Source organism: Sus scrofa, chromosome 1, assembly GCF_054392235.1.
Source record: "Sus scrofa isolate SSC_HxYL_T2T_F1_AM1 chromosome 1, Sscrofa_HxYL_maternal_Yorkshire_Landrace_v2.0, whole genome shotgun sequence".
NCBI lineage: Eukaryota > Metazoa > Chordata > Mammalia > Artiodactyla > Suidae > Sus > Sus scrofa.
This window is the reverse complement of record NC_139383.1, coordinates 173223948-173239013: the sequence shown is the minus strand read 5'-3', so window position 1 is coordinate 173239013 and position 15066 is coordinate 173223948. Positions and strand designations below refer to the sequence as shown.

The following is a 15066-nucleotide window of genomic DNA, read 5'->3' as shown; positions in this document are numbered from 1 at the left end:
CACAGCCCCTGGAGCCAGGCTTCCTTGGCCCTGCCACTTGCTAATTCTGTTACCTGGAGCAAGTTCCTCCCTCTGCCTCGGTTTCCTCATCTGTTAATTAGGGTAGTAGCCATCTTCCTCACAGATATTGAGAAGATTGTGCCCCTCCTGAGCACTCAGTAGATGTTAATTTTAGGTATCGTAATGGATGAGGACCAGAGCGCCCCTCCTTCTAGCATTTATCTCTGTGTCTCGTTCCCTGCCAGCCTTGGGAGACCATTTCGGAAGAAGTGAACATCAGTGGAGACTCCCTCAGCCTGGCGCTGCCACCACCGCCAGCCTCACCCGTGTCTCGGACCAGCCCTCAGGAGCTGTCTGAGGAACTGAGCAGAAGGCTTCAGATCACTCCAGACTCCAATGGGGAGCAGTTTGGTTCTTTGATTGTAAGTAAGAGTCTTGTTGAAATGAGAGGCTGAGCAGATATTTTGTCATTTTGTTGCTGCTTTAAGAAAATCTCTATGCAAATAATGGCAAGGGTCTTCCAGCTCCCAGATAATTCTGACCTTTTCCAAAGTTCCTCCTTCCCCAAGAGAAGGACTCTACCACAGTTAGCCCACACAGGTGAAAATCTTCCTTAATTAATAGAGAAAAGTCTGTGACTTCTGTGGCATCAGCTTTAACCTTGCAGAATTTCTCCCCCCGCCTCCCAAAGGCTCATAAAGAGTGCCTTTATCACATAGGTGGTGTTTTACACCAGGATCCAAGAGATGTTGGGCCTCCTAATTAGTGCTCTTAAGTCGTACGATATGTGCTTTATCATTCTCGTTTCACAGATGAAGGCATGATGTTTAAGTGACGTATCCAAAACGAGGTTAGATTGGGAGATAGAAGGCATCGCCTAAGTCCCAGAGTACAAATAAATCCCTGCAAGTGGTCAAAAAATTGTGACACTGACATCAGGGTAGCATTTGAATTGGGGCTCTTAAGCCATCAGGGAAATTCATTCTAGATGCTTTAGGTGGGGCTAAGCCCCGGTGAGAAGCAGCAGAATCAGCCATGAAGACCTGTGTTTGACAACACAAAACTTTGCAGAAAAAGCCCATAGAAATTTCTTGCTTGTGCATCAAATTGAGAAGCAGTGCAGTTTCAATGTTTCCTGAGAAATTGAGCCTACAGATAGACTGTAATAAGTGGTGGTAGTCACTCTTCTGAAAATGGCATCCTAGAAAAATAATCATTACAGCCATACCAAATCTTAATGGGTAGGACTGCATACAATGTAAAAGCCAGTAGGTGCTCACAAAATTGTTACTCTTTAAGTTATGTTTTTATTTTAAAAGATATCATTGGGGAGTTCCCATCATGGCGCAGTGGATAACGAATCCGACTAGGAACCATGAGGTTGCGGGTTCGGTCCCTGCCCTTGCTCAGTGGGTTAACGATCTGGCGTTGCCGTGAGCTGTGGTGTAGGTTGCAGACGCGGCTCGGATCCCGCGTTGCTGTGGCTCTGGCGTAGGCCGGTGGCTATGGCTCCGATTCGACCCCTAGCCTGGGAACCTCCATATGCCGCAGGGGCGGCCCAAGAAATAGCAACAACAACAACAACAACAACAAAAAAAAGATATCATTGGCCCATATCATGAGTTGCCGTGATTACTCACTTAATATGCTTTTGTATTCTAATCCTGTGAGTGTCTTTCAGAAAGAGAAATACCACTGAGCTGAGAATTTAATACTAAAGGGGCAGTAAGGAAAGGAATTTGCATATATAGGATATTGAATTGATAAAACTGTTGCTATGGAAACCACATAAGCAAGGAAGCCATATATTCGAAACCCTACAAAAAGAAATAAGTATTGCTGGAACCATATTAATGGCATAACTTTAGTTTTTAAGTGGAAAAAACATTTCAGGCGGCATTGATAGTAAATCAGCATCTCTCGTTATTTGTATAGGGAGCATCTGCATTGAACTATTCTGGACCCATAAACTACCTTTAAGATTGTGTTTAATCTGGTGCCTGGGAAAGGGAAGAATAGAGGATTCTTTCCAGTTTTCCTTGTCAGGATCATTCAAGGACAATAGCATGAACTTTTGCTTCTGAATGAATCTTACATGCTAACCATTGTGGAAAGACTTGAAAAGCCCCCCATCTACTGATACAGAGTCTGTGATCTTACCTCTGTTTTACTTACTGAAAAATATTAAAAGTAAGGAAATGCTGCAAACTTGTCCCAAGCCTTGCATGCCTGTGACCTGCTCCTGGTCTCTGACTGGATCTGTTAGTCTTTTTTTTTCTTTTTTAATTTTTATTCAAGTATAGTTGCTTTACAAAGTCTTTTTTTTTTTCCCCCACCAAACAGATTAATACAAGCAATACACTAGGTTTTTTTAGCTTACCCTCACTATTTTCCTTCATTCCTGTCTTGAACTCCATTCAGAAGCTAAAGTAACCCTTCATAGTAGCCCAAGATTCTATGTGAGTCCCCCTGGAAGTAGAATTCAATTGATTCTTTGTCAGTGGTAATAATAGTCAATAAATGTTTAATAACTATATGTCAGTATCTCTTCCTGTCTTCATGTTCCACTAGAATTTACCCAAGTTTGCTTCTCAAAGCAGAACACAGAATTCTTTTTTTTTTTTTTTTGTCTTTTTTTGTCTTTTTGCTATTTCTTGGGCCGCTCCCGTGGCACATGGAGGTTCCCAGGCTAGGGGTCCAATCAGAGCCGTAGCTGCCAGCCTACGCCAGAGCCACAGCAACGCGGGATCCGAGCCGCGTCTGCAACCTACACCACAGCTCACGGCAACGCCGGATCGTTAACCCACTGAGCAAGGGCAGGGATCGAACCCGCAACCTCATGGTTCCCAGTCGGATTCGTTAACCACTGCGCCACGACGGGAACTCCAGAACACAGAATTCTTAGCTTCTTCTATTTTTAAAGCATCACTCAAGTGTTACCTGTGGAGTCCTCTTTCCTGTTTTGGCCTCCTCTTATTTTTGCTGTTGTTTCTATCCCGGTCAGCTTAAAACACTTGAGAATGACAACAAAAGATTCTTGACCCCTTAAGGATTACTCTCATTACTCTGAAAAGATGGTGTTTCCTTTAATTACCTTCTAATATCACAGAGCAGTGGAACCCCTTTCTCAGAATGTGTTCTTGATACTTTGTGTCCTTTCTTCCCCTTCAGCAGAGAGAGCCCTCCTCGAGGTTGAGGTCCTGCAGTGTCACCGATGCAGTCACCGAGCAGGCTCATCTACCACCGGTAACCCATGCTCATTTCCAGCCATCAGTTGGCTCTTTTGGCTTTTCTTTAAAATTGTCTGGGCTACTGAGGAAGAGTTTTTCCTATGCAAATCCATTGACCATATACATGAAACATTAAAAGTTCCTAGCAAATGTCCCAAAAAGAGTGGATTTCCAAGATATACAGAATTGTTGTTTGCTACCAAAGTCTCTGAAATGCTTTATTGCATTATGTTTCTGTCCAAATTAATACCAATTCTGATGTGCTTTCTTGACCTAAACTAAAGCACACATTAACAATCTCTTTTCTCAAAACCTCATTTAGTCCCCAAGGCCATGCTTGAGCAACCTGTATCTCAAAAACATGGGAAGAACTCTTCTGGGTGGACAATGAGAATTCTTCTCTATGACTGTTGGCCTTAACTCTTAACTCACAAAGCCTCTGTACCTTCTCTTTAAAGGCAGCTCTGCTGACTCAACAGTTAGCTATGATGTGTTCCCACTCTCCCACAGTTTTCATGACCAGCAGCAAATATGGAAGTGTAAGGGATCTTTAACAATCTAAGACATAAATAAAAATGAATATTCAGAAGGGAAGGCAGGCCAGCACTGCCTTGGGAGATGTTTGGCATACAACATTAAAAAATAGATTTTATGCAAGTTAATTTCTTATTTTGGAGGAGAAAATATTTTGTGGCTTCAGCATGCTTGACTCAGTGTTTGACCTTGACCAATTTTTTTTTTATTATGACAAATCTTCAATCATTTTTAGCACGAATACTTTATTATGTATGAAATGGAAGAGAAAGGAAGATTGTACTTAGCAGTTGTTGCAGCAATGGTGTCTTCCCTATTGTGTACATTTTTGCTCAACTTTAGAAGATTTCTTTGGCCTAGGTTTTGGTCTTTTATGTTTATAAAATGAATTAATGAGTACAGTAGTCAATCAAGGAATCAACCTAATGGCTTCGGTTGTGGCATACATCTAAAGGGCTGGTTGGTCACAAGAGCATCCTTTCTGGGATAGTTACAGTACAGGCCTTCCCCCACATCGAACAATCAGCTATGAGGGACCACTGGGATCCTCCTCTGTGATTTTGTGTTGATTCTGTGATTTTTCCTTCATGAATCAATGGTGCTTTCTCTCCTTTTCAAAATCAATGTCAATTTTATTGGCCAAAGAGCTCACTTCCCTGAAAACTGATGATTCTTCCCCCCTTCCACATGCCCTGTGAAGCTGTGAACTCACTGATCACCAGTGGCCTCTTGAATTTGGAGTTTGGCAGATTTCAGAATCTGCTCGTTATTTAACAATGGGGACATAATTTGGCGTTTCCTGTTTTCTTTTTTTTCTTTTTTTTTTTTTTTGGAATAAGACATCTCACATTGTTGGGTTGTCAAATCATTGACCCAAATCAGGGCTACACCCTGAGCCTTTTCTGGGTGGAAAGATGATCACCGTTCCTCTTTTTCCTCTGGTCATCAGTGGTTGCTCAACATTGTTTGGACCGGGTGCATTTCACAGACTCTGATTCATGTCACCTGCCTTATTGGTGATTCAGTGCACCTGCACCGATTCCTAATTTCAGTGAGCAACGGGTGGTCTCCCTGAGTGCATCTCACTGATGTAAATTGTCGTTTAACAGCCCAGTGCCCCAGCTGGGAGAGCACGCTCATCGACTGTCACGGGTGGTGAGGAGCCAACGGTAATGATGCCCTTGATCAGACATTAATGGCCAGACTGTGGGTTGGTTTTAATATTTTGTGTGCTGGTGAATCTACTCTTTTTTTCTTCTTTTTTTGGTTAAGATCAGCTTTGTGCCACAGAGCTGCCTTTGTTTCTTATCTTAAGCCTCTCACTTTCACGTTGCTCAAAGATATGGGGTGAAACTCAGTGACTGAGTCCCATATTGTTTTATGAGGAATGCCATCAAGTTTTGGTTAAAGGGATTTAATCTGAACCTTTAGAATCTCTTTCTGCCTTGTAGTGTCTGTACTCCTGAGAAGCTTTTCCCATGTCTCAGAAGGCTCGGGTGAAATATTTTGGTTGGAAGAGAATCAGGGAAGCCACAGCAATTGCGTGCATTGCCCATGTGGATTTTCATTTATGTAGTTCCTGTTTGTACCGTGTTTCAGACACTGGCTTAGATTTTCTGCAGCACAAGCATGAACCAGTGACCTTTTCCTGCTCCCAGGGGGCTCTACTCACAAGTTCACAGGTATGAACAAGTGTTCATATCATTCAGGAGGAGAGAGAAGGGAGTATAATTAAAAAATTGAAAAGATCTAAGAAAAAATGGTGTTTTTTATGCCAAATATCTGTTATTAATCATTTTTTCAAATAATTTCTACTGTTCATGTTCATGGGACCTGGATTTGACTGTGAACTTTAATTGCCTGTTTTCTCCTTGAGCCCTAAAGACAAGCTAGCTTATGGTTTATGCTTGGAGCTGCTAATAGCTATTGGAAGAATTTTCCTTATTGTTTCACGGTTGTTATGTTTGTTCTAACTGCTTATTAGTTGAGAACACCTTTAAATACATACCTGATTGCTGATTTTCTTCAGGATGTTGATTTAAAGGAACAATTTAGATATATTGTTAGAATGTCCTGCTCTGCATTGTACCCTGGAAAACCAAAGTGGCAGTCACCAAAAATTAGCCCAGCTTAAAGGTTTTGAGCTTCAGTGACTGATATGAAAGGCACATGTTATGTGGGTCAGGCTCAGCCCTCAGTAGAAGCCAAAAAACTTCAAAGGAACTAGCATATTTCCTACTGTGCACTAGCAGTTTCCATGTGATACACTGCAAAGTGGCCATGATCACATCATGAAATAATTTTAATAGAATGCAGAGCTGATAAGCATCTACTTGCATCCATTTTTGAATTTTATTGGCTTTGGAGACTGCTCTTAGTGTTGGAGTGTTGTGATAGCTGATGACATTAAATGACAGGATAAACTGAATTGTGATCATCCTGAGCTCCATGGTCAGAGTGACCTGGTAGGACAAAGGGATCTGTCTGAAGGAGCTCCCTGTGGCCCTACCACCAGCCTTTTCTTTGTACCTGTGCTCCCCCTACCCCTACCCCCCAGCAATGAATCAAATATAGGAGTTTGGTTTTGTTTTCTACTTTCAAAGACTGGGTAGTCCTAGTTTCTTAAACGTTTTATTTACTCTCCTGTTTTCTACATACTCAGAATAAGGCAACTTATTTTATGGCTCCATTAGAAATCATCACATCTGTTTCTTTTGCACCCTTGCCATCCCATGTCACAAATAGCCTTTACTTCCGCTTTTCCAATTCCGTCTCCTACCACGTTGTTTCTCCTCTTTTACACCTTCTCCCTGTCACCACCAACACTGACATGTCCTGTGTCACCCTGGAGCTGCTTTGGGACTTGCCATCGCACTGCTTCCTTTGTGCTCTTGCAAACATGCATGTGGATGCCCCATCCCACACACACACAGAGAAATGGGATCCCATGTACATATTACTTATCAACTTGATAGGATTCACTGTGATCATTTCTTTGGGACATATTAACTATGACATAATATTCAGTGCTGTGAATGCACCACCGTTCATATAATTTCCCCACATGGATGAGCCTTCAGCCCCCAGCCCTTTGGTTCTGCTCACCATGTTGCTTTAACCATCCTGGTGTGGCCCTCTCCACGGTCGTGCTTTTATCTCTATAATGTAATGAACAAGCCCTGATTTTCACCTGTGGAGCCACACCCTTTGAATTCTGACAGTACCCACTGCTGTCACTTCCAGCTGGCTAAGCAAGTGCCCTCTCTGAGGGAGAAAAGGAGAGGGGTAGCACAGTTTGGAGTTCCGCTGTATATACCCTAACAATATACCGAGTGAACAGTGTGGCAGGGTTTGAGCGAATCTTGCAGAATCTGTGATTGTGCCCATCTGTGTATCGTCTTTCAAAGCATTTTGAAACTGACAGCTTTAGCGTAGTTGAGTTCTTCATTTTAATGAAATCAGTGGGGCCACCTAAAGCTGCAGTTACATGGCTGCTTAGCATGGTGAAACACAGTGGTAGATTCAGGTGAAAAGCTGTGAAGCGTTTAAGCTGACTAGCAGTTTTTAACTTGTCTCCTGATTAATTAACTTGTCTCCTGAGGGGATGTGCAATGCCCATGTGCCAGAACACGTGCACACACACACACCACAGGAGAGAGGTCTGATGTTGGCTCGCGGGCTGGGCCGCTGCTGTGGTCTGTCCATGGGAGCTGAGGCCCGCCTCCTCCCCAGCCCAGGGAGGGAGAGGCGGTGTGTTTTGAGGCACAAGTGGAATCATCAGCACAGGTTGTTCTCCACAGTCATTTGGAAGGAAACCTACAAAGAAGCATTGTAATCACACCATCTTGCATAAATGGAACTCGATTATAGGTTGCCAGTTCAATTCTCAATAGAAGGTAAAATGAACATTTTAATCCAATTCGGTGTTCTCTGCGACACTCCTGGTTTTCCATAAACTGATTACTCCTATTGACTGTGCATCTCTAAAAGTCACCTGGTTGCCTGAATACTGTGCTGGGAGTCATCCAGCTCTGGAGCTCAGTTCTGAGGTTATCCATGACACATCCCAGTTATTTTAGTTTATTAGCCTCCTTATAAATATCCTTTCCAGGGATACTATAATGTTAAAACTCTCCCTAAGGTTTCCAAAACAGAGTTTTCTGAAGGCATATCTAATTGCCTCTCCCCAAAAAATAACTCAGTGGGGAGGAGGAAAAGCAGCAAATTCCATTTAGTATTCCATTTAGCCAAGACATTTTTGGCCATCATGTAAACAACAGTAGGTCAAGGCTTGATGGCATGTACTTTGGCAGAAATACTAATTGACCGCTAACTTAGGTTACACCTTGGCATCTAACTTAGATCAACAGAGTCCATCTCTGTAGTGCCCAGATAAAAAGAGTCCAGATGTAGCCTTTTTTTTTTTTTTATGCCACAGCTCGAGAAGGAGGGCAGAAAGAGCTTCCAGCTATAGACATTCCTTGGTCTTTAATATTCACAGAAGGCTCAAGTCTGCATGTTGCTGTTTCCTCTGCTCTTGCTGTATCCCCACACCCAGATCCAGGACGCTACCCAGTCAGAGTCTTGGAATTACCATTATGGGGCCTTGGGGACTTTATCTGGAATAATGTCAAGGAATTAGTTGCCACAGTTTTAGCAGAAAGTTGTCTTGCAATTACCCTTTCCCTGCTGGGTATGTATTTTAGAAATAACCATTAAGACAGCTGTTTCATGACCCTCATGTTTTTTCTGGAATGTGCTGTTGAACTCACAAAGCAGGGGATTAAGCTTCATTGCCTGAAGTCCCCAAATTATGTGGCAGCATTCCTGATCTTGCTTTTTCAGTTCAAGGTCTTGCAGTGGACTGGGGACCCTCTTTGCCAAGGCACATTGTTGGTGGTGAACACCAAAGATAGGATGAGCACAAGGAGAGATGGGGCTAAGAGATTAACAGCTTCAGCCTAGTCAAGAAAACTACACCTAGTAAAACATACAGAGGTTCAGAAGAGCCTAATTAGAGAAGATGGTACCCAGAAAGAAGTGGTTTCCTTTTGTAACCTCTCATAAGAGATTATTCCTGAAGTGTGGCCTCTTGTTTCTTTTGCATTCTCCAGGAGCCTTCTAGTCCTGATTCTGAGCCCCACCCCTTAGAGTAGCACACCTTTCCCAGACAGCTTATTTGCAGCATCCATACATCTAGGACTTTCTGGGCATCGCTGACCAGCAGTTGAACCACCATTTCATTGCTTCCATGAATCATTGATACGTCTTGCTACTCCAGTATTTCTCCACCCTGCTTGCATTTCTCAGACTGCTGCTTACAAGTCAAAGTGTCACAGGAATGCTCTGGCGATCTAATTTGGACTATCCCAATGTAGTCATTCTGCACTTGACATGTCTCTAAACCTAGAAGCTACCTGTGCTCCATTCACCTTTTAAGGAGAGAAACTCCATATGGGAAGACAGGGGTAAAGACAGCCTCAGTTATCAGGCTCCTTTGGAATTCTGGCCTCAGATGGCCTGGTGACTTCCTGGGCTTGGCTGATTGAGATGTCCTGGTTGGTCCTGGGTGTGAAAACAGGCCTCATAGAGAAGAGACCCTTTATTTTTTTTTTCCACCTGGAAGCTGGAAGTGTCAGGGCCCTGAGCTGATGTGGAATTGAGGAGTAAGCTAGGAGAACACATCTGTGGCAGCTCAGTTGAGGAAACACTACTCAGAGCATCCTCCCTCTCAGAGACAGAGACATTTGACAATTTGAAATACCTTTCAAGCTCTACGTGGTTTGGCAGTAAAATTTAGTAGCTAAAACGAATTGTCATATTATCCTCTTTCCTTATGATCATGTCGGCAACAGCTCTTTATGAGGAAGGCTGTGTGGCCGAGCACTGAATTCTGTGAGATTTTTAACCCTATAGCTTGTGTGGGGGTTCATTTCATAGGAGATTTAAATCTGCTGCAAATGTGTTTTCCAAACAGTCATGTTTTTGATACCAATAGAATTAACTTTGTCTAGCACAAATGATTCTCCGGGTATACATTACTTTATTAAACTGATCAGAAAAGAAATGCAAGATATTGAATAATAATGATTTCTTACACGAACAGCCATCAGTGGCCTATGTACATACCACGCCGGGCCTACCTTCAGGCTGGGAAGAAAGAAAAGATGCAAAGGGACGCACATACTATGTCAATCATAACAATCGAACCACAACCTGGACTCGACCTATCATGCAGGTATGCAGATCACTACGCAACTTACAGGCAGTAAGAAGCTGAAATGTATGTGAACTCCATGTTCCTGATGTGTATGTATTGTTCTGAAGAACCCGTGTTTGAGAACGTGTTTCTCACAAAGCAGATGCATTCCTCTAAACATAACATTGGCCTGCAGAAGAATGGGGTCCCCAAATCAGTCTCTCCCTAAATGGTCCATTTTCAGAATGTGACTGGAAAAATGTTTTCAAAGTAAGAGCCTGTTACGATGGCTAGCGCCCTTCCCAACCCCCTTTTTTCTTCCGGAGGCTGGTTTGTATGCCGGCTGGTGATTCATTTTTATTTCCTTGGGGTGTGTTTCCCCATCCTTCCCCCCACTATTATGTGTTGTCATTTCCTCTACGCTTTAAATAGGCCAGACCTCTTATTACTGCTGGTGGTGGTGGTGTTTGGGTCCACGCTCCCCGTCACACGCAGGGAGCTCCTCGCACGAAGCTAACTTGTGTTTGCCTCCAACGTAGCTCGCAGAAGATGGTGCATCCGGATCCGCCACAAACAGTAACAACCATCTAATCGAACCTCAGATCCGCCGGCCTCGTAGCCTCAGTTCGCCAACAGTAACTTTATCTGCCCCCCTGGAGGTGAGAAGGCTACCTCATCTACCTGGGGTCACGTCTGTCCTGTGACTGCTCCTTCTCTCTTCTCTCTGAGCTCAGACTTGCGCTCTGCAGCCACCTTCCTCCCTCTGACTGGTTGCTGTGTCCGTGGTGAGGGGTGTTCTTGTGCAGCCTCACTCCATGCTTCTCTGTCCTGCCCAGTTCCATCCCTGGACTCTCACCTGATTCTCATTCGCATTGGGTTGAGGCCATGGTGGACGTGGCTGTGCTGGACGTGGGCTCCTCTTCTCAGAACCTTCTCCATTCTTGTATTTTTTCGCTCCTTACTGCCTGTTACCTCATGAGTCTCGCATAATAACTTTTTCAAATACCAGTGCTTATGTTGAGTTTTCAGACATAGCTGTGGCTTTGGTCATTTTCTCCCTTTCCACTGAAGGGTCTTCCATTGTATGGGCCTCCGTGTTTCTGATGCATACTTGCATCTCTAAGTCATTGCTGGGCATCTGCTTGTGCACTCTCCTGTTTGTGTGGTTTCAGCACCGTCCCTTAAACGTCGCTAAAGTCCGAGAGGCCATGGAGAGTAAACCTGTGAAGCTCTACAGCGACTGCATCTTAGCTTTGGGTTTCTCCCTGCCCTGTTTTGTCAGTGGGAATGGGTCTCTCTTCCAGACTGTGATATGAATGTCACGGGCAACAACTGTGCAATTCCAGGTGGTTGTCTCTGCTGATAGTTTTTCTTGTGCTGCTCTAAAACTTGCCCATCCATCTGCACTAGACTGTGAGCTCATTAAGAGCAGGGCCACGTTTTTCTCCATTTTCTGTAAAATCTCCATCCTCGAGGCATTGCAGAACGGTATTTTTCATGTGTAGCTATCAAAGGATGGTGGTTATAAGTACTTAATACGGCTGTGTGTTTAACCAATAGGAAAACTTTACAGTTGGATTGATCTCAACAGTAAATGAATGTATTAGGGGCTCCCCCCCATCCCTCTTCAAAGAGGAGCTTTCGGTGAACCCCAGGTATGCGTTGACACGGCTGGACTAGCACCTGCCAAGAGTTCTAATGTTCGTTGTTATTCCTTAGGGTGCCAAGGATTCACCCATACGTCGGGCTGTGAAAGATACCCTTTCCAATCCACAGTCCCCACAGCCATCACCTTACAACTCCCCCAAACCACAACACAAAGTCACACAGAGCTTCCTGCCGCCCGGCTGGGAAATGAGGATAGCGCCCAACGGCCGGCCCTTCTTCATTGACCATAACACAAAGACTACGACGTGGGTAAGGTCACTGCTTTTACTTGGCTCCATTTTCATCCTGAGGTGTGACATTCATTCCTTTATTTCCTTACTCAGTATCCCTGGTTTTTGCAGAGAAGTTTCCCTGGCACTGAAGTGTGTCCCCCCAGAGGGTCTCCTCAGCCTGCATCTGGATTCCACACCTGTGGGCTGATGGGCATGGGTGACTATGGGGACGGGCTAATAGCCTTCTTTGGTATCAGTACCTTTTCTTCATAGCACTCCTGGAAAGCTCCAATTTGCACAGGTTTCTCTTACAGAAAAAAGATCATGCTCTGTATTGCTGGGATTTTAATGTTCCTGCTTCCCATCTCAGGATACTGTAACTTTATTAGGAATTCTGATCTTTTGTAAAATAATGTTTCTTGGTCAGTTTCTTTTTGCACTTTCGTTGACATTACCCATCTTTATTTTTATTTGATGTGTTCTTTTTTTACTTTTCACGTGGATGAGTCTCTGCTACATTACATTCTTTCAATTGTGTGTTCTATGCGCTAAGGACTTTGATTGTAAATTTAATAGCTCTTTTTTGTGAATATCTTGTCGCAGTTGGTTTTTCTTATCACAGTGTTCTCCCATGTGCCCCTGACTCATGCATGAGAGAGAATCTGTGTACTGTACTAACTTGGAAAAAATGAGATGAATGAAAAGTACATGCATGTCTTTATATTCCTCTGTCCATTTCTTCAGCTGAATCAGTGGTGCCTTATTTAATGTAGCATAGAGTTCTTTTAAAAGTCAGTGGTATTTTTCTACCATGTGATCTCTAGGCCTGTGACTAACCCGAAATTGGTCCTTAGGTTTCTGACTATTTCTGATGCTACAGAAGGTTTATTTTCATACCTGTCCCTTATGTCCCCATCTGATATGTGGGTACAAAGTGTAACTCAGTCTTTCTGTCCTCTGAGCTATATGCTTAGTGACTGTCGCTAGCCCTAGCTCTTGGTCTTGAACCCTTTAAATTGGACCCTTTAAATTCCCATTTCTATTGAATATGCCAAGTATGCCCAGTTGATGGAACAGCAGTATTGTGTTAAGGAAGAGCTGTGGACCCAAGTGACCTGGACTGTCCTTTACACTTTGCCTGTGGTGGTATTTCAGTCCCTTGAGATGACCCAGAGGGCTCACGCTTGTGCGCGCGCGCTCTCTCTCTCTCTCTCTCTCAAATCCCATGGGTCACAGTCTAGTATGTCTGCACACGGGCATTCTCAGTATTTGGGGCAGAACTGTGCCTTTCATTGCAAGACATTTACCATCTTTGGCTCCTTCCAGTAAATCCTAATAGCCCCTGTTCCCCCACCACCACCATCATAGTGATGATCCACAATGCCCCCAGGCCTTTCCCAACACCCCATTCCAATTTTGAAGTAAAGGAATAACTTGCCGAGAGAGTTTACATTCATATCTGATGACAGTCATTTGGTAAACTCATAAGTAACTTCTTCTAAGGCACGTAATAACATGTAGCTTTGTTTGGCACACCTCTTAGTTTGAAGATAAGATTACAGGTTTGTGGCAAGATGAGAGCAGTAGGCAGCTCTTTGGGGAAATGTAGTATTAGAGACGGGTTTTAAAGGTTTTTTTCCCTCGTGGACATAGAACCCATAGCAGCCCTGCTAGTGTACCCATTTCTACTTACTGCAGCCCTGCTCTGATTTCAGTTCCTCAGCCAGGAATGGGAGCTCCAGAAATAGGGGCAAATATTGTAAAAGTAGATGGATTAGTGTATGGAGCCACTGTGGCTTGCCAACATAAGCTATGATTTTAGTAATTTGAACTAGCTTAGTAATCAAATCCCCTAACCTTTTCACAGCCTTTCACACCCCAACTGCAGTGTAATTGCAGCTGGGCAGATTTTATTTTAAATAGCACCAGTTTTATTTATTGCCTGCATCATTGCTGAATGAAACCCAGTTGGAATTTCCAATTGCCCATTTTTCTACCAAATACTTGTGATTCACTGATTTACTTGCTTAAAAATTTAATTTGTTAAAACAGCATTTCGTTGCTGCTGCTGTCATTGAAAATCCTTAAGGTAACAACTGGGAATTCCACGAGCCACTGGCTTCACTAAAGGCGGATGTGCTGACACAGCTGCATTTTCCCTTCTAAACAAAAGCCCATACAAAATTCTCACTGTGGAACACACACTCTGAATGCTTGTTTATTTTGACAAAAGGTGGAGGGGTAGCGGGAGCTATAAAGATAATTTTCAGCCTAAAATCTGTGTTGAGTTGGTTTGGGGGTTGCTTTTTTTTTTTTTTCCCTTTCAAATGCCTTTCTCTTAAAATAACTCTATATCTTCTTTAGGTATGACATTCTTAAAATAAGCAACAATTTGAGGTGGACTTTTCCTCTCTTAAAGCTTGTGACTACCTTTAATTCCTAGGCAATTAAATGCCTTTTTTTTTTTTTTTAAAGAAAGAACACTTGAGAGAGAACAGCTATTCTTAGATTTGAGCATTATCATAGAAAAAGGAAGAAAAACTGGTCAGACAGGTTGAGAATAATGGAAATTGTACTTTTTCCCCCAGTAGCCTATGTACGCTTGATTCCTGCAACTAACCAGAAACAAGAAAAGATTCAGGCCAACGTTTTCCATGTATATATTGATAAAGGAAAATTCCCTTTGAAGTTTATTTATAAAACACAGCCTCTCACACACACAAATAGTGGAGGCAGTATGCCAGCAGCCTGTGGGGAGCACAGTCTGACACACCATATAAGCAGCACTTTGCCCCCACCTGGGTCACGCGGGCTATGAACGCATCCTGGAGGCCACCAGGGAACCAGAGAGATTTCAGGAGGCCTTCAGCTTGTGCATTCCTTCTGCTGAAGAAGCAGCTCAAAGCCTGTGTGTAAGAGTATATTTATGTCTTTTACAGGACAAAGCATTGGCTTATTTTTGTAGCCAGAAAGATTATCCCTTAATTAAGTTTCAGGTTTGTTTTCTACCCAAGTCCAAACTAATAAAACTCACTGTAGCCCGGGCCTTGTAGTTGCTCTCATCCAGGATGGAAAAAGCACAGTTGTCTTTACAACCAGCCATTGTGCCCATATTTTATAGTTTTAAATGATCCCACTGAGAAACCTTTCTCTTTTTTTTTTAATATGATGTTGATCTTTCCTTCTGTTTAAAAACCCTTTCACCCTGTGTTTGAGGGAGGCA

The 15066-nt window shown here is 43.2% G+C and overlaps 1 protein-coding gene across 50 annotated transcripts in view; it reads left to right on the top strand.

Annotated features, from left to right (window-relative positions):
* Positions 1-15066, top strand: part of NEDD4L (NEDD4 like E3 ubiquitin protein ligase) — a 374906-nt gene that overhangs the window by 305720 nt on the left and 54120 nt on the right. For 24 of the 50 annotated variants that reach the window (XM_084978078.1, XM_084978097.1, XM_021073871.2 and 21 more), the window contains 6 exons: positions 246-422; positions 3172-3246; positions 4874-4933; positions 9871-10002; positions 10503-10622; positions 11683-11880. In XM_084978078.1, the coding sequence (XP_084834204.1) occupies positions 246-422; positions 3172-3246; positions 4874-4933; positions 9871-10002; positions 10503-10622; positions 11683-11880 (762 nt within the window). The remainder of the gene's footprint in view (positions 1-245; positions 423-3171; positions 3247-4873; positions 4934-9870; positions 10003-10502; positions 10623-11682; positions 11881-15066) is intronic. The other 26 variants (XM_084978178.1, XM_021073873.2, XM_084978168.1 and 23 more) reach the window with 2 other exon arrangements.